Genomic DNA, 18,198 nt, shown 5'->3' on the forward strand with positions numbered 1-18,198 from the left:
ATTCCTAATACTGCACCGGCTGGTTACTTGGCAGCCTCCCATCTTTTATTTCACCTGCAGAGACCAATCACAACATCAGGGGGAAACTCTGAGGAAGTTTTTAATAAACACCATCCAGGCTTTTGTGCTCACATGCAGATTTTAAAAAAGAAAAAGAAAAGTGTTAAAAATAGGCTATTAATCAAATCCCACACACCTCGCCAGCTTGTTTCTACAACAGTTGTGTTAAGGTTAAGGTTAAATCCCTTCGCTAAAGGATTACATTAAGATTCTTACAGTAGTCACATGAAGTGATAATGTGTAGCCAACTAGACACGAGTGCCCTAGTACCGTTTCATGCCAACTCACCGTGTTATTGCTTTGAGGGCACATGCCATACATGACATCACACACGGACAGTAGATGATAAGCATGCTGTATAAAATCCAAACTTGTCTTTTTGTATGATCTTTATCTTAAGGTTTTTTTTCTCTACCAAAATTATTTATGAATAAAATATTAACATACATGTATAACTCCCACCACCACCTCCAGCAGAGAGCCCTCACAGAGTCCCAGTGTGCAGCGAGTGTGGGAATTAACTCTTCCCTCTCCAGTGTGTAGAGGCCACAGCCTATGCAGGCAGCACATCTGCGCTGGTCCACCTTAAGATGGACGAGAGGCAGTTTGTTGTGGGGAGAACAGGGGGAGGCCCTCAGCAGCACATGCCTGGCTCTTTAAGGCAGACTGGGGAAGTTAGGATTTGTTAAAGGTACATGCATTCAGATGTGAAGCAGGCATCAGCAGAGCATCCTGGAGAGCATTTTAACACCGCTTCAGTTCAAACAGTGTATGTGTTCATTTTAAATGATCGAGCCTGGAGCCAGTCAGACAAAATAAGATCCGTTTACTGACTTTTCCCAGAGCTTTGAACCACATCCTACATGTATTGTGACCTACAGAGATCACCATGAGGCCAATAGACAACCAAATTGAGCAATAAATAAATAAATAAATGAGGTGAAGCCTACATTTGGGTTTCTTCTTCTTCTTCTTCTTCTTCTTCTAGAGAATATAATGAATGCTTTTCAATCAGATCTTAATCAACCTATTTGGTTATATATGGGTGCATATTTCTCACTCCTGTTGTTTCCCCTCTCTGCCTTCCAGTTTCAGATAATAAAGAAAGTAAAGGGTATTTAAAAAAAACTAGTTCATGTAGGCTGCAGGTAATGTTTCCAACAATTACCCAATAATTTAACTTTCTAAATCACATCTCGTTACATACTGTACACGACACTACACGCTCATGCCTGTGTGTGCTGTCTGCATGTCCTCTCACAGTGATGGAGCCCACATACATAACAGTGCTGGTGTGAGGATGGGAACTCTTGTGAGCAGAGCAGCGCGGCAGGCCGGTGCCTGACAGCAACCTGGAGAGGACTCGAGCTGTTTTCGGGGCCTATACTTCCGTCATTTTATATCTCACTGGATAAACACAGTGGAGGTGTTTTTTTTCGGGTACCCGTGTGTAATACCGATCGTGTTTCAGTTGGATAATTAAATCAGTGCTTTGCTGGAGCCGGGGAACTTTGTTTTACCCCCGAAGCCTCGCCTGGATGTGTGTCTCTGAAATAAGCAGACGTCAGACCTCGCCCGCTCGCCGCTGCTGTTACATTTTTATCGCAATCTAATCACAGCATTGTTTTCGGGATTACACTGCCGCTACGTGCACTATGTAGCCAAGTGAATGGCATGCTGGTGGCTAGCTGTTAGACGTTTATCGGCTTTTTAGTTTTAAACACCGTGCCTTGGCGGAAAGGAGAGGATTTCGTTTTATTTAAGGTAGCATGACAGGATCCAGAGCCATCGAGCTAGCTAGCTAGCATTAGCACAACGGTTAGCTAGCGCCTTGTTACTGCAATGGGTGGACTGTGGCTTTAATGTTTGTCGTCCGACGAGTGAAATGTGTGGCTAACTTGCATAATTTACAGTAGACATCACGTTTGTGTACAACGATGTTAAATACAATCAGCGGTTACTAGCTAACATATGGGCTGTGGCAACACAGTGCCTTGCTAACGTGAAGCTAGCATGCTAACCACGTAGACACTATTAGTAGACAGCACTGAAAGTCAGCAAACATAAAGTCGGTGTCTTGAAACATTTAACCAACACTGTCTTCCATAGTGTAATATTGTATACTCAGCAATGAGTTATATGTGACTATTATGTGAAAGTTAGCTGTTGGGAAAAAGTTGAAGCCTAGCACATTCATTGTATTACGAGCCAAAATGCACTTTGTCCTGTGCGCTTACAATGTTGTTTCAGCTTCCCTCTATTCAGCCAGCAAGGGTTTAAATTACAATATTTAGCTAATATAATGACAGATGAAAGAGAAAACGAAAGCCCCCTCTTTATTATATTATTCATTGTGCATGTGTGTGCTTTCACTGCCCTGCATTGTAAATGTGATGTTTGTGAATGTCTTCTCTTGTTTCCAGGTCATTTGAGGATGAATGAGCAGGAGAGTGGGGTGGTCTCCTTTGATGAGTATGTGCGGCAGAAAGCCCGCACTGTGCCTCAGCACAGGATGAAGGAGTTCCTGGAGTCTCTCGCCAAGGGCCCAGAGGTGCTGCAGGAGTTCAGCCAACAGGGAGGGGCAGCGGCCACCACCACAGCCATGGTGTACCAGCAGCAGGGTACCAACTGCATCTACACAGACAGCACTGAGGTGGCTGGCTCTCTCCTGGAGCTGGCTTGTCCGGTAAGAACAGGTCCCTGTTTATCCCTGATCTCCCTTTTTTCTCTTTTTATTTAGTCGTTGAATGATATTAATGAGGCGGTTAAATGTCAGGCAATCTGCTGTACTTCATTTATATGTTTTATGGCAGGTACAGGTGACCTCGTCAGACATTTCACCTCATCTGTCTGTGCATCAAGAGTCAGAACAGCAACTTCAAGTGCAGGTTAGTTTAAACTCGGGGGGGTAGACTGATTATTGGCCCTGGCCGATTATCGGGGCCGATACTCAGTATTTTCAGATTATCGGTAAAAGTGATTTCTCTGTCAGATTGATGATAAAATGAACTAATTCAAAAATGTGCTACTTTGGTTCTGAATCAGAACCAAAGTAGCACATTTTTTAATTGAATCAGAACTTCTGATGCAACATCCTCGTACACAATGTCCCGCCTACAACAATAGGGATGAAGCAGTGATGGTAGAAGGCCAGCTAAGGTGTCGTAGTAGTAAAAAAACAACTATCACTAAGCAACATTTAACTCTTACAACGTCTACTTCTGTTACTACCATCTAACACTTCTGGCGTTCTTCTGAGTACAGCGAACCAGGCCTTCTCCCGCAGTAGACTGTTGTGCTACAGCGTCAGGAAGTGTCGCGATAGAATCGTGCATGTGCAGTGTGGAGCTTTTTGTTCTTGAACGCTGTAGCCATCCCCTCAACCGTCGCTGCTTAAAGTCCCTAATATCTGATTGGTAACACGTCACCATTAATCGCCTATAAACACTGAATAATCTGAAACGGCAAAGTAACTAGTAACTAATTGTATCAAATAAATGTGGTGAAGAGGAAGTATAGAGTAGCAGAAAATTAAAACACTTAAGTACTTCAAATTTGTACTTAAGAACAGTACTTGACACAAAGATTTTCATTTTTACTGCATATGAATATTGGTCCCAAATATCAGTTTTCAGTCTCCTTGACTATAATAATCGGTATTGGCCCTGAAAAAGCCATATTGGTCGACCCCTGGTTTATATGTCAATGTCAGGCGTACTTTAAGTTTAAATTGCACAAGACACATAAGAATCACTGTCAAAACTCACTTCACTCGTCAATGTTTAGCTAGCTTGCTGGTTAGACATTGAAAGATGGGCATTGAGTTTTAGTTTTGGATTCCTGTCCTAAGATAAGGTACAACTTTTTCCTAAATGCAGTTAGAAAACATGTTAATACCAAAAATCCTAAATGTCTTCCTAACCTGACATCAGATAGGATTTCAGACCTAGGAAGTTTGTATAATGAGGCCCCTGCTCTGTATTTACTTTTTCATTCTCTTGCTCTGTGCCAGGTTCAGATTGAGGAGCAGCATGGCCAAGCAGTTGGCCAGGTTCTTCAGGTGGCCTCCCCCTCTCAGCAGGACCTGCAGGGAATCTCAGCAGCCCACCTTGTCCAGCAGGGAGAGCTCACAGAGGAGCAGCAGCAGCAGGTACGAGATGTATTTAAACAGTTACACATATCAAGTGCATCTATGTGACGCACTGTTGTTGGTTTGTGACTGTCGGCTGTGTTCCACAGATTCAGGCGCAGTTGGTTGCAGCTGTAGCTGGAGGTCAACAGATCCAGTTGTCAAGTGGCCAACAAATTCAGTTACAAGGAACGCAGCATATTCAGCTGCCAGGGGGCCAGCAAATTCAACTTCAGGCTGGCCAACACATACAACTACAAGGTGGCCAACAGATTCAACTACAAGGTGGCCAACAGATTCAACAAATCCAACTACAGGGTGGCCAGCAGATTCAATTACAGGGTGGCCAGCAGATTCAATTACAGGGTGGCCAGCAGATACAACTACAGGGTGGCCAGCAGATTCAACTACAGGGTGGCCAGCAGATTCAACTACAGGGTGGCCAGCAAATTCAACTACAGGGTGGCCAGCAGATTCAACTACCAGGGGGCCAACAGATCCAGATTCAGACCATAGAAGCCATGTCTCCTTCACAGCAACAGGACTCTCTCAGAGAGGCAGAGAGGAGGTCCGCCACTGTCTCAACTGTTCTCCAACCTGCCAAGAAGCGTAAGGTGGATGTCCCTCTAGCTGTGTCGTATGCCGTTCCACAGGGCCAGCAGGTGGCCACAGTTCTAGCCATCCCTCAAGGGCAGCAGCAAAGCTACGTGTCCCTACGACCAGATTTGCTCACTGTTGACAGCGCTCAACTGTACAGTACTACAGGAACAATCACAGGTCCCACAGGTGAGACTTGGACCATCCCTGTGTACTCCACTCCACAGCAGCAGGGTGTAACTCACATTGCCATACCACAGGAGACATACAGCACAGTGCAGGTTACCACGGCCAACGGTAAGGACAGACTGTCCCCCAGCTCCTCGTCAAGGTCTATAGACGTGCAGTCAGCCTCCGCTGGGACACAAGAGGAAATAGTACAGACGCTGTTCCCAGCGCAGTTCATGAACGGGAACATTCACATCCCTGTGGCAGTGCAGACTGTAGGAGGGACTTACAACACCACACAGTCTGTACACATATGGGACCCAAATCAACAGCAGGGCCAAGGAGAAGAGGGACAGGAACAGCAGCTCCATCTGCAGGTTCGACCTGACTTTTCCTTATAGCTATACAGTAGAAATAGATCAGTATGTTTACTGCTGAACTTGTCCCATGCTTTGTACCCCGTTTCTCCATAGTTCAATGTATAAAATGGATGAAGAATTAATCTTGAAGAGATTAATGAGAATATGTTAATGAGAAAAATTGGAGCAGACATGCATCCTGTTTAGTCAGAAGAAGAAGAAGAATAACTGAAATCCACCAATTTGTAACAAATCTTCCAAAAAAATCTTCTAATAGTGATTGAAAACATGCAAATACATCTTAGTGTTAGAGCTGGAGGAGCTTTCTGTTTTGTTTTTTGTTGGTTTTTTTCTGTCTTTAAAACTTAATTATACCATTATCTTGCTGCATTATCATCATTGAATTAATATGCATTTTATCTTCACTTCCCTCTTTCCAAGAAAGCATAACTTTGGCCTTTTTGTTTTTGTCTTGTGCAGGGTCACATAGAGACGGAGGCTCATGCTGAACCTCCTGCAGAGATTCTGGTTCCCGTCTGTCTGAAGCCGGAGGAAGGCCTCGAGGTCTGGCGCCTTTGGGCGCAGCGAAAAAATGCGGAGATGAATAAGCAGGAAAAGACAAAGCTTGCACCTATAGGACGTAAGTCAACAAAAAGATGTTTGAACCAAAGTTATTATGGTTAATAAAAACTAAACTTAAAATTTAAACTTGGTGTGATTCCTGGTGTCAGCTGTTTATGTAGTAATATTGACTAACTTTTATTGTGCTTGAAACTAAGAAATAAGCAAATCTTTATAGCACTAATAGTATTTCTCTCATCTCTCTGTGGCTGTGTCCAGGTCGTCAGCCGCTGCGCTTTCAAGAAGACTTGTTGTCCAGCGCCGTAGCTGAGCTGAACTTGGGTCTTTCCCTGATGACTCAGGAGGCACGAGGATCGGAGGAGGAACAATTTGCATCCGATGTTCTATATTATGTTTTCTTGTGTATACAAAAGGTCAGTATCCCCATCCTTTAACTGTGTACCATGCCAAAAGGCTTTAAGCTTCTAAGTTACTGTAAGCATTAACATGTATGTTTTTTCTCTTTGTAGTATCTCTGTGAAAATGGACGTGTGGATGATATTTTCTCTGATCCGTATTACACACGTTTTTGTGGGTGTTTACACAAAATCCTGGAGGGTTGGAAACCCAGTGTCCATCCTTTAGGTAAGAAGTGATCGACATTTACAGTTGAATTTAGCTGTTTGATTTAAAAAACGTAACGCATCGTGTGTTGTCATCTTAGGTTATGTCATTCCAAGTCACGTGACAGAGGAGATGCTGTGGGAGTGTAAACAGCTTGGTGCACATTCACCATCCACATTGCTCACAACTCTAATGTATTTCAACACTAAGTGAGTAACCACTTCTCAGGATGACCTGAATCTGTTCTCTTCAATGACAACATATTTGAGATATATTTTAAATGTATCTTTTATCACAGGCATTTCCGTCTGACGACACCTGAACAGCACCTGAAAGTGGCTTTCACAAAGGTCCTGAGGCACACGAGGAAGAACCCTGCGAATGCCAAGGACAAAGCCACCAGTATACGCCTTCTTAAAGGACAAGGTGCACACGGCGGACAGAAAGGTGCTCAATACATTTGGTCACACTACATGACTTTTGAAGTCATCAGATGGTTGATCTGGTCTCACAGTCTTGCACACAACATGACTGGTCAGTGACAGGAGGTCAAACATTACAAGATAACACACGAGACGTGACATGGGATTGACACGTCCAAGCAGTCCGAGTTGTTTGTGCACTGATTTACAGCGGTTAAACAAGGGATAAAAAGAAAAGAATATGTGTGGGAAAACGGGTTAGGATGCACGGACAGCAAGGATTATTTTTGCAATGAAAATGTATAACTGCCTGCTTGTATTGTGGTAAAGTGAGGACAACACGGTTACAAATACTGACAAGCTGTCGGCAAGCGCCTGGATCCCGTCTTTTGTCCTTTCACAAATGGCGATCATTGTTCACGGGTGCGCGCACCGATTTGCCTCTGATCTGATCTGCGATTTCCAAAAACTGTCAGTAAGTAGGAGATCAGGGCCAAAATGTAGTGTGAACGTGGCTTTCTCATGTTTAAGTCTTGCTATGAATCACAGCCTTTGACAGCAGAATTTTCTGTGTGACGTCTGTTTCAGGAACTGATGAAATGTTTGAAGAGCAGATCGAGGATCCTGAAAATCCTCTTCGCTGCCCCATCAAACTTTATGACTTTTATCTCTTCAAATGGTGAGTTACACTCCATCACAAATCCGAGGGTATTGAATTTCATTATTCTATTGAATTTGATATTGAATTCTACTGTATTTGTGTTATCAAAACATATAGGATATAATTAGTACAGTGTTTGTTCAACCAAACAAACCCTTCTGTTCTCATTCCTTTGAGGGTCATTGTAACTGATCATAATAATTGTGATACCGTGATATTTTCTGAGTTTCCTGTACAGTGAAATCTCATACCGTTGCAACCCTGATAAATCCTGTGTAATTGGATAATTCTTCTGACATAACTTCTTTTTCCTTCTCCAGCCCTCAGAGCGTTAAGGGACGCAATGATGCGTATTACATGACTCCGGAGCCCGTCGTCGCACCCAACAGCCCGATGTGGTACTCATCTCAGCCCCTCACAAGTCAGCAGGTGGAGCACATGCTGACCCGCATCATCGTGGTCCGAGAGATTCAGGAGATCATCGGCGCAGGTCCAGACATCATGAGCTAAAGTGAGAGGACTGACTGGACCGATGGGAACTCGTTCTGTTGACTATGCAGTATCCATCCAGACTCTAAAAACCTCAATGGCCATCTCAAATCAAATGAAACAACTTCTGAAACAATCATCATCTCTCTCTGAGGAGTGTATCATTACAGCAAAGATTTTTTTCTCTTCTTACATTTTCTGTTTTCATCTGATGTGGTGGGCTGTTCTTTCTCTTGACTACCTTTGTAAGCCATTGCCTCTGTGACCTGAACTGGACTGTAGGGGAGGCTTTAGTCTCACCACTGCTGGACTGTGATTGACCTCCTGGGCTGCAGCTCACCACAGGTGGTAGATATTCCTGTCAGTCTTATCAATATATGAGGATATTTAACCCTTCACTACTTAACCTCACAGACCTTTAACCACCTCTTACTTCTCTTCAGGCCAGAGAGTCCCATTATGATACGTCACATCTTACTGGACAATTACAGGGACCACTTCCCACCACTTTGTTTTGTATACAGACTGCATTTTGGATCATTTATCGATTTGTTCAAAGCGGAAGAACTTGTGCCTGTTTTTCAAAAAACGACGTCATAATTTATGCTTGTGGATCAACGAGTGAGCCGAACCTCAGATATTCACAAGGTCAAGTGCTATATTGTAGTCGTTCAGGAGATTGGAAACATATTTCTCAGGTCAAAGCTAGTGATTGAAACACCCATCAAGGATATTTGCCAACGTATTCCTGTATGTATAGTAGGTTATTAAACAGGATCTGCAGATGGAAACATCTTTCGTTCAGCTAACACAATATTAATCCTTGTATCAAAAGTCATGTCAAGCAATTCAAAAATGACAAGTATTTAGCGCTGTGTTGTCTGTGGAAATGTTGACATTTGAAATAAGGATTAGTTGTTGGCCTTCTCAAATTGATTTGTGTCACCAACAGCATCCATTAGCCTAGTGGTGCCTCCCTTGAAATGACATGTACATTTGATTTGAACTGCATTGAAAGAAATAGTTGTGATAAAGTTCTGCTTCTTTTGTTTATTACTAAAAATGAGTTGTATAGCACTGTACAGTCATTTCCCACACAGTCTCTTCTGTTTCATCATTTTGCAAAACCTCACAACAAGCCAACTTTATATAACTCTATCTCATTTAACTTAAATCGGAGACGTTACGGACCAACTGATCCTCAATCTTTTGGGCCGATGCCAATATTGCGGAGTAAAAAAAACTCCAATAACAATATATCAGCCGATACACACATTATACACCACATTTTTGCAATAATCCCTCATGTTGTCGTCAAACACACCCAAAGTAATGGAGGCAGGAGATTTTACAGTTTAACAAACTTTATTGTCCAAAATAACATCAGCACACTAAAACAATAAACTTCACTGAGAATTTAATAATTATAAATTATCCCAAGCATCTTTTTCAACATTATGTTCTGGAAAATGGAAACTTTAATAATCATCAGGCAACTCATACACTTGTACCAGTATATCTGTGATAATCCAATATCGGATGATAATATCTGATATATTAGTTGGATTCTACACTTTTCCCTCATGTAGCAGTCTAAAATCTTCCCAAACTGAAGAAATTAACAAAAGAAGCAAAGAAGATATGATCTTCAGTCCTTTTTATTAGGAGGAATTAACTGCAGTCTGTTCAACGTTTGCGAGAAGTATTTCGGGAGGGGGCATGACACGCTAATGTCTGCTTGACTGGTTCCTGGCAGTGTGAGCTGTTGAGCGAGCAGATGAAGTGGAAGATACCGGATCTTGCTCTGTTCCAGTCCAAGCTTTCCCAGCACACGGTCCGATAATTTCTGTGCGGCAGAATGAAGAAATTGGTGATTTTATTTATAAAACGGAAAGAAAAACAGAAACTGAGCTCTTGCAGAAATGCCGGCCCTCCTGTCTCACTTGTTTTATTAATATACCCAAATGCAAACAACCAAAACACTATTTCCACTTTTGAGGTGTTTGTAGATTGTTTGTAAATTGAAGTAGATTTTTTAAAAAAGGCACTGTTTGGTATGTCTGTGCAGTAGGTGTTAGGATCAGTAACACTAAGACACAATGAAATTGTTTGCCATGTGGGAGGGAGATGAAGTACAGTATGAGATGCTTGTTGGCTCAGGCAGTTAGGGTTAAGTAACCTCCTGGTGTGACAGTTAACATTACAATACATTTAAAAAGGACATATTTGGAAAACAAAGAATCAAACCGACTGCTACTGTAATAGTGGATCTGTAACAGCATAAAAACACAAACGACAGCTAATATCTGATCTGATGAATCCTGGTTTCAGCTGCACTACCTCAACTGTTCAATCAGTGTCTTAATCCCTATTCGCACGGGACTAGTATCACCTCAGGCCCTCTAGTATTTTGTAATAACTGGAGGATGTCTGTGATCTTAATCCCTCATTATCTACCATATTTCGCCAAACACAGAGGTCATGTGATAATTAGTCTGATGTGAATTGAGGTTGTATTTCTTTTTAAACATCTGTCAACTGAGCAAGTAAAAAATGTATCACATACCATTTCAATGAATGAATGAATATTTAATATTCGTGTCTAGTCATTTACATACGGAAGCCCTAAAGGGCCATGCATTCATACATTTTATTTCCTCCGTTTTCCCGTGATAACGAGTTAATGTCATTTGTTTTCTTGAGATCTCGAGTTATTATCTCGAAATAACAACTGCCGTTTTCCCGAGATAACGAGATAATTTTCTGGAGATCTCGAGATAACGAAACTTTGTTTTCCCGAGATCTCGAGATAACGAAACTTTGTTTTCCAGAGATAACGGGGTAATTTTCTCGAGATCTCGAGATAACGAAACTTTGTTTTCCCGAGATAACGGGGTAATTTTCTCGAGATCTCGAGATAACGAAACTTTGTTTTCCCGAGATAACGATATAACTATTTCGAGATCTCGAGATAATGACTGTGATATGATAGGCCTGAGATTATGGAGACACCCGGGACCTCGTAGCTGGTCAGCTATGTAGTTAATGACGACATCAGGCTCACTTAGATTGCGCCGCCGATATAGCTGAAGCCTTTTTAGATTACGCACACTAATGTGTATATTATCTGTTATAGCAAGGCATAATGCTATTTCAGCCTGTGTCAGGCCTTGATTGAAAAGATATGTGACGCGGTGATCGATATGCTCCTGCTCCTTTGACATTGCTACACTGAATGATGTTTCCTGCAATGATTTAATATACTACACTATCGTTTTGGTTTCTCAAGATCTCGAGAAAATTATCCCTTTATCTCGGGAAAACAGCAGTTGTTATTTCGAGATAATAACTCGAGATCTCGAGAAAACAAATGAAATTAACTCGTTATCACGCGAAAATGGAGGGGAAAAAAATGAATGAATGCATGGCCCTTTAGGGCTTCAGTATTTACATGACCCACCTCTCATGGAATTATTCAGACACACTAAATTACAATAAATCAAAGGTTCCAGCATGTTAACACACCATCATCTAGTAGCACAATACCTCGGCATCGCAACAGAGACATCATCCAACTCAATAGACCTCCCCCAAATAAAAACATTCCAGGGGTTAACACAAACACAGCACCCTAAGCACAAGACACATTACAAATTGAAAAAGATTGGCATATTAGTAGCCAGTTTTCAAGGCTTGTGCTGCTATTTTCCTCCAGTACCTATATTTAATAATTTACCTGGGGGGCCAGTTTGTTCCAGTGGGAATATTTGTGGTCACCTACAATGGGGCACCCGAGAGCAAATGCCATGTGAACCCTCATCTGGTGTTTCACTCCTGTGGACACGAGAGCAGACAAGTAGAAAATGTGTCCAGTCTTCTTAAAATCAAATTTAACAAACTGATTTGTGAGTCATTTCCTGTGACAGGTTCCAAAAAAAGGACAGTCTCACCAGTAAAAGGCTGGAGCTCCACAAGGCTGCAACCATTGCTGCTGTCCAGGACTCTGTACTTGGTCACTGCAGGATGGGCCTGCCGATGGGCGCGCACTTTGGTCACACCGTCGCCTGCGTCATTCATTTTGAAAATAGGACTTAGAGCCATCTGGAATTTAAAAAAAAAAAGAAGAAGTTATGAGATTGGAGAAACTATACGAACAGTCTTATAGTAACACCTAAATTAACAACTAAATACTACGGCCTTAAAACCACAGAAGAAGAGACACCTTGAAGTGTGGCTGTGAGCCTGTGACCTGTCGCTCTATGATGGGAATGTCAATCACTCCTTCAGATGGAACAGGTACACCAACTGTGATGACCCTGAGGAGGGAAATTGAATACATGGATATTAATTGTAGCATGTAATGTGGCAATAAGGACGCACAATCTTCTTTCAACGCCATCATCTACTGGCCCTGTACTGTGTCTTACCAGTACTTTCTCTGAACTTGGTTATTTCTGTGAAGGTTGAGTATGTGCTCCACTACTTCTTCCCTCCTGGCCAGCAGGAGAGCTCCTGTTGTCTCCTTCTCCAGTCCCAGACAGGGGAGCAGCTGAGAATCAGACTTCATCTTCATCCCATCCATCATTTTAGAGAGAACAGGAAGCACCGAGGAGATGGACATGACCCCAGAGTCATCTGAGAGACAGCAAAAGCAAATGTGTTCAGGTGCAGGTAATCCAGCATATTCTGACATTTCTGACCATTAATGTCCAATAATGTTATTTTTCTCGCTGTAGTACTGCGGCCTGTTCGAATACGACAACGTTCGTAGTTACTATCATTGGAACAGAGCCCTGCTAATAAACCAGCAGACTAATTTTATTGGCCAATATTCGTAAATCATCTGCACATTCAGTATGTTGGCAAAAAGAAAGTAAGGTCTGCCATCTAAGACTTTTTTTCAGTGTCCATTAACAAATACGGAAAAATGTCTTTCACAATTCCCCACAGTCGAAGGTCACAACTTAAAATCGCCTGTTTTGTCCAACCAAGAGTCTGAAAGACAAAGATATTCAATTTCCACTAAACCGAGTAAAGCTGAAACAGTTAACAGACCTAATCTTAAGACAAAAACCAAATATTTACTTTATAAAGGGTGATATTCAATGTTTACGACAGTCTTTCTGCCGTACTCTTCATGTTATAGATATATTTTTACAATAGAAATAACATTTTCATGTCCTCAGTGTTGTTTCAGTTGTTTCTCATGGTATTGAAAATCGAAGTTAGACATTTCATTATTGTGACAACACTAGTTGAATATCTGTGTTGTGGACTGTTGGTTGGACAAACTAAGACATTTGGGTCTCGGAGCTTGTGATGGGCTTTTTCTTAAACATTTAATTGATCGATTTCATAAAAAAAGATAGATCAACATAAAAACTATCGTCAGATTTGGTCCTAAACCAAGAAATAAGGAAATCCTTCACACTGATGAAGCTGGAACCAGAGTATGGCATTTTACTTGAATAATGAAAAACAAAATACAAATGAATCGAACATCTTTATGTGAATCAACTAATTGATTAATCACCTAATCATCTAAAGAAATGACCAAACACTAGGCCTAGTTATCTTTACTAACAATATTCAACACATCCTTCTCTGTTTAACTGTAACTCAAAAGTGAATCAGTGTACATCTGTACTGTTGACTGTCTTCAGTCAGCTTGTCCTTGTTTACCTCTGACAGGAACACCATAGGGTTTATTGATGACAACTACATCTTTATCCTGGTACAGCACGCTGCGGTGGAGGTGTTTGGCCAGCACGTTAGGATGGACGTGTTGCAGCTGCAGACTGAACCGTTTCAGCTCCGTCACCCTCTTCTGCTGAGCGGACGCCGGAGGCTCCGCCGCCGCTGGCTTCTCCCTCTCCTGCTGGACCTTCCGGGCCAGATCGATGGCTCTCAGCCGGGGTTTCTCCCCCGTGTCGGTGCCCGGAGCTTGTTTGTGTGCGGTGGACTGGCTCCTGCTGAGGGACGCTGCTGTCCCCGGGCCCCGGCGGCAGTTTGTCCGCTGTCTGACCCGAGAGAAGACGGTGTTGAGGCCGGAGATCCAGTCACTACAAACCAGTCTTCTACAGCCGTTCATTGTGGTGTGTCTGATAGTGCATATCAACTCGGATATATAAAAACAAACGGCAGAGGACGCATGGTCGCCATTCAACTACTTCCGGGCCGCACCTTTCAGAGTAAAATGTACGAGCTCTATTTCAACACAACAATTAAAGCGTCAAAATACAATAATCGAAATAATCTGAAGGTTTAATAGTGGTTTTGGTGAAACATACACGCTTTTAGTCGAATTAGTGCCATTTTCGGTTGGTTTGTCTTTTATTAAACATGACAAAAAATGTGCAAACACATTACATTTTTGTCAAACCGCTCCAAAAATTACGCTTTGGCAAACAATAAGGCAGATAAAATAAATCTGACCATCAAAACCAGTTGTTTTCAACAAAACAGAGGAACTATACGTGTAGCAACAGCTTCCGGTGGTGGTGTGTCGTAATTTCCGTTTTCTGAAAGTAGGTATGCTCGATTGTGTGACCGTCACTGCCCTGTCTGTTAAAGCTACCGAATGTAATGCTGATTGGAAAACACCGCCCGCCCGGTCGATGATGAGAGCAAAACCGAGTGTATCGTTGTCACTCCAAGTTCCTCTATGGTCGCTTTTGTAAATAACACACCACTTTGGATTTTATTGTCGATTTTTCTGAAAATGTGAGCTTTTATCTCTCACCGGGGTCCACAAATGATATCGCTCATGCTTTGACTCGCAGCCTTCATTGAACCATACACAAAGAGGGGCTGGTGAGGACAAGAGCAGGGCAGCCTTTTAGTTTTTATTTATTTGCATGAGAAATAAAGTCGCTGCAGACATGAAGATCACAGACAGCGTGTTACGAAGTTTCAGGGTTGCCAGAACATATCGAGAAACTGCCGAGAAAGTCAACTGTGTGGACTTCAGCCCAGATGGCGAAAATGCAGTGTCAAGCAGCGACGACGACTGCATTGTGTTATATGACATGCGAGAGGGAAAGTAAGTGGCCAGTATTATATCATTAAATACCTGTGTAATTAACTTTATGACTAAACTCACACTGCAGTGCCTTTATGCTTCACATGTATGAAAACAATGAGCAATTTCCACACTTTTTCAACTATATTGGAATTATTTGATCCATATTAAGTGTTTATTAACACACAACACATCAGGTGTAACATTGTCATTGTGGTTCATAGGGTGATCAAATGGTTTACAGGTTTGTTTTCTGTCCTTTTGTAGACATAAAAGGACCCTGTTCAGCAAGAAGTATGGAGTAGACCTCATCCGCTACACACATGGAGATTCACACACAGTGGTCTACAGCTCCAACAAGCAAGATGGTAATACTTCAGTCCCACCAGTCAAACCAAAACAAGATATAAAATACAAGTTTTATTTTATTTTTTAAAACTAAAATGTAAATATATATATTTTGTCTTGTAGATACCATCCGATACCTGTCACTCACTGACAACAAGTTCATCAGGTATTTCCCAGGTCACACTGCAAGGTGAGTAAACGCACCCACATGGACCCGTGTAGTTCATTTAAACCCTAAAAGTGAGCTATTTCCACCCAAGAAGCTATGAAGAGAACAAAATATACACAACCCCCTGGCAGGTGCTTGCTGCCGGATTGTGAAGCACCAACAAAGTTAACACTTTCTTATTCTCTAACTATTCTCTAAATTGTTTACTGGAGAGTATTTCAAGCCCAGCTGCCCTATTATTAAATTAAATGAGGAAGCTACAACTTGCTTTCTTATTAAGTTGAATTCCATCAAAATGGTCACAAAAGTACATTTTTATAATATCTTCATCTTTGGCGTTAAGTAGGTACTCTAATCCATCCATTATCCATACCTTATCTAATATCTTATCCTAATATGCTAATACAAATATAAAAACAAATATAATCACATTTACAGTCAATGAAAGAATATTTCTCTTTTACAGCAAACCATTTGTCTTATCTGCTCTTTTTTGTCTTTTTTGACTTCATCTAAACTGATGGCGTTTTCCTTCATGGTTAAAGTTAATTTGTTTAATGTGACTCTCCTTTTTTTCTGCAGAGTCATTGCTCTCTCCATGTCACCAGTGGACGACACGTTCATCTCAGGCTCGTTGGATAAGACGATCCGGATCTGGGACCTGCGCTCTCAGAACTGTCAAGTGAGTAGTCTGTGAACAGGCTGGAAAATGACACTTCCTCTGCTCTCTGGAGGCAGCTACTCAAATGTGCAATTACAGGTGCTGCTGTAACTGTTAGTGTTTTAGACCAGGACCTCCCAGATTACTGCACGCTACTGATCAGTAATTACCAAATCCCCTATTTTATACTTTTTTTATAATAAACATTTGTCCTGTGTCCACTGGGTGTCACCAGACCTGCTTTAGGAACCACTGCGTCACAGACCACCACACAGAAGCCCAAACGCAACACTGTAAAATATTATCCTACAAACAAACACTAAATGGAAAGAGAGATATTAAAATGGACAATGCATGACACAAAAACTGGACATTAAAGGTCCTATTTAATGTTCTTTTCCAGGTTGATACTTTTGTTTTCGGTGTGTACCAGACAATTGTTCTATACTTTAAAAGGGCTCTGAGGAACTTCTGTGTTGTGTTGGAAGCCGGTTGTTAGTTTATGTTAACGGACTCCATATCTTAACTAAAATATGGTGGTTAAGTCCAGACTTCCTGTTGCAACTTGTCACTCTTTCTCTTTGGATTTATGCATGTGTTTTTGTGTTTCAGGGTTTGACTAATCCTCTGGGGAAGCCTGTGTGTTCCTTTGACCCTGAGGGGCTGATATTTGCTGCAGGCGTGGAATCACAAGCCATTAAGTTATACGACCTCCGTGCTTTTGACAAGGTAAAATGCAAATCGGTGTGTGCACTTGTATTCATGGTGGAGTCAACCTTCTTGCACCTGCTTTAGTGTTTTCTCTCTTATACTGGATCTATAATGCATTTAATCTTTTTGTGAAAAGGGTCCCTTTGCCTCCTTCGAGACGAGGTTTAATCGTGTCTGTGACTGGACTGGACTCAAATTCAGCAACGACGGTAAACAGATTCTCATCACCAGCAATGGAGGGATGATTCGCATTCTGAATGCTTTCAGCGGATCAGTGCTGCACACTTTTTCTGTAAGAGACAAACACATCGCCTAAAACCTGCTGAATTACATCCATCTGTAAATTTGTGTAATCACTTGAAGGTGTTTCTTGTCTTTGCTGATTTTAAGGGCTACAACAACAGTAAAGGGATCTCCCTGGAGGCCTGCTTCACTCCCGACTCACAGTTTGTCATGATAGGTGAGCCTATAGACATCTGTTTTACATTTTTGTTTCTTCCTGTAAGATCTGTGTTAAAATATGTCCTGTTGTGCAGGCTCAGAGGACGGGAGAGTCCACGTTTGGAGCACTGAGAGTGGGATGAAGGTGGCTGTGCTGGACGGGAAACATCCAGGTCCCATCAACACTCTGCAGTTTAACCCCAGATACATGACGTTTGCCAGTGCCTGCACCAACATGGTGAGAACAAACGTATCACACAGATGTCTCATGTACAGTCGGTGCTATTGGACAAACTGCTGTCAACAGAGTGCTCATTCATAACTTCTTCTTCTCTTAACAGACGTTTTGGCTCCCGTGTGTTGATGACTCGTAGAGGGATGTTGGTTCCTTCAAGTGTTCGTCCACCTTTCTTGCCCTCATGAGAACCTCATGGAACCAATAGTTCATGTTTTTTTATACATACCTTACCTTCAGTGTTTTTAAACACAAGTGTTGATGCAGCTGTGAAAGCACACATACCTCCTGTTAAAAGTGTTTTATTATGCATTTCAGGTACATCACACTCTGTTAATGTTTTTACCTTGTATCTTGATATTTAATGTTTCATTTGACTGATTAATAATCAGTGTTTTTACTGTGTAAATATTTAATAATAAACGTTTTTTAGACATCTTTTTTACATCCTTACACCCTTTTTGTTATCATACGTCAGATAAATCTTGATATGCAGCACACGGTCTCAGATGCCTCCATGACAGCCATAGTTGTGGCCAGAG

General features: G+C 41.8%; 3 protein-coding genes across 5 annotated transcripts; 2 read left to right on the top strand and 1 right to left on the bottom strand.

The window, feature by feature from the left end:
• Positions 1 to 1,372: 1,372 nt before the first annotated feature.
• On the top strand, positions 1,373 to 9,152 carry LOC140998137 (transcriptional regulator QRICH1-like). Of its 3 annotated transcripts, none has more exons than XM_073468307.1 (12): positions 1,373 to 1,824; positions 2,484 to 2,746; positions 2,874 to 2,948; positions 4,073 to 4,210; positions 4,300 to 5,331; positions 5,794 to 5,953; positions 6,154 to 6,308; positions 6,405 to 6,519; positions 6,599 to 6,707; positions 6,797 to 6,945; positions 7,509 to 7,599; positions 7,902 to 9,152. In XM_073468307.1, exons 2-12 carry the CDS (start codon positions 2,495 to 2,497, stop codon positions 8,089 to 8,091), a joined length of 2,466 nt encoding a protein of 821 aa, XP_073324408.1. In that variant the 5' UTR covers positions 1,373 to 1,824; positions 2,484 to 2,494; the 3' UTR covers positions 8,092 to 9,152. The 3 variants fall into 3 exon arrangements, with proteins under 3 accessions (XP_073324408.1, XP_073324409.1, XP_073324410.1); XM_073468308.1 differs by having other exon boundaries at positions 1,392 to 1,824; positions 2,880 to 2,948; XM_073468309.1 differs by lacking the exon at positions 2,874 to 2,948 and having other exon boundaries at positions 1,737 to 1,824.
• Positions 9,153 to 9,416: 264 nt separating this feature from the next.
• LOC140998138 (pseudouridylate synthase RPUSD4, mitochondrial-like) lies at positions 9,417 to 14,222 on the bottom strand. The gene is made up of 6 exons (XM_073468310.1): positions 13,753 to 14,222; positions 12,498 to 12,705; positions 12,293 to 12,386; positions 12,021 to 12,171; positions 11,807 to 11,904; positions 9,417 to 9,916 (listed from the first exon to the last, which is right to left on the bottom strand). Exons 1-6 carry the CDS (start codon positions 14,159 to 14,161, stop codon positions 9,719 to 9,721), a joined length of 1,158 nt encoding a protein of 385 aa, XP_073324411.1. The 5' UTR covers positions 14,162 to 14,222; the 3' UTR covers positions 9,417 to 9,718.
• Positions 14,223 to 14,745: 523 nt separating this feature from the next.
• Positions 14,746 to 18,094, top strand: LOC140998173 (WD repeat-containing protein 82-like). The gene is made up of 9 exons (XM_073468354.1): positions 14,746 to 15,112; positions 15,359 to 15,459; positions 15,563 to 15,629; positions 16,191 to 16,290; positions 16,882 to 16,998; positions 17,117 to 17,272; positions 17,371 to 17,440; positions 17,517 to 17,659; positions 17,763 to 18,094. Exons 1-9 carry the CDS (start codon positions 14,928 to 14,930, stop codon positions 17,793 to 17,795), a joined length of 972 nt encoding a protein of 323 aa, XP_073324455.1. The 5' UTR covers positions 14,746 to 14,927; the 3' UTR covers positions 17,796 to 18,094.
• The last annotated feature ends 104 nt before the right edge of the window (positions 18,095 to 18,198 follow it).

Source organism: Pagrus major, chromosome 6 (assembly GCF_040436345.1).
Source record: "Pagrus major chromosome 6, Pma_NU_1.0".
NCBI lineage: Eukaryota > Metazoa > Chordata > Actinopteri > Spariformes > Sparidae > Pagrus > Pagrus major.

Excerpts from the sequence above, each read along its gene's own strand:
- LOC140998138 (XM_073468310.1), bottom strand. The coding sequence starts at position 14,161 with ATGAACGGCTGTAGAAGACTGGTTTGTAGTGACTGGATCTCCGGCCTC. Across the intron at positions 12,387-12,497 it reads CAAGTTCAGAGAAAGTACTG|GGTCATCACAGTTGGTGTAC; the intron begins GTAAGACACAGT and ends TTCCCTCCTCAG. Across the intron at positions 9,917-11,806 it reads GGAACAAACTGGCCCCCCAG|AAATTATCGGACCGTGTGCT; the intron begins GTAAATTATTAA and ends TCTGCCGCACAG.
- LOC140998137 (XM_073468307.1), top strand. The coding sequence starts at position 2,495 with ATGAATGAGCAGGAGAGTGGGGTGGTCTCCTTTGATGAGTATGTGCGG. Across the intron at positions 2,949-4,072 it reads AACAGCAACTTCAAGTGCAG|GTTCAGATTGAGGAGCAGCA; the intron begins GTTAGTTTAAAC and ends GCTCTGTGCCAG. Across the intron at positions 6,309-6,404 it reads TTTTCTTGTGTATACAAAAG|TATCTCTGTGAAAATGGACG; the intron begins GTCAGTATCCCC and ends TTCTCTTTGTAG.
- LOC140998173 (XM_073468354.1), top strand. The coding sequence starts at position 14,928 with ATGAGAAATAAAGTCGCTGCAGACATGAAGATCACAGACAGCGTGTTA. Across the intron at positions 17,273-17,370 it reads CAGTGCTGCACACTTTTTCT|GGCTACAACAACAGTAAAGG; the intron begins GTAAGAGACAAA and ends GCTGATTTTAAG. Across the intron at positions 17,660-17,762 it reads CCAGTGCCTGCACCAACATG|ACGTTTTGGCTCCCGTGTGT; the intron begins GTGAGAACAAAC and ends TTCTCTTAACAG.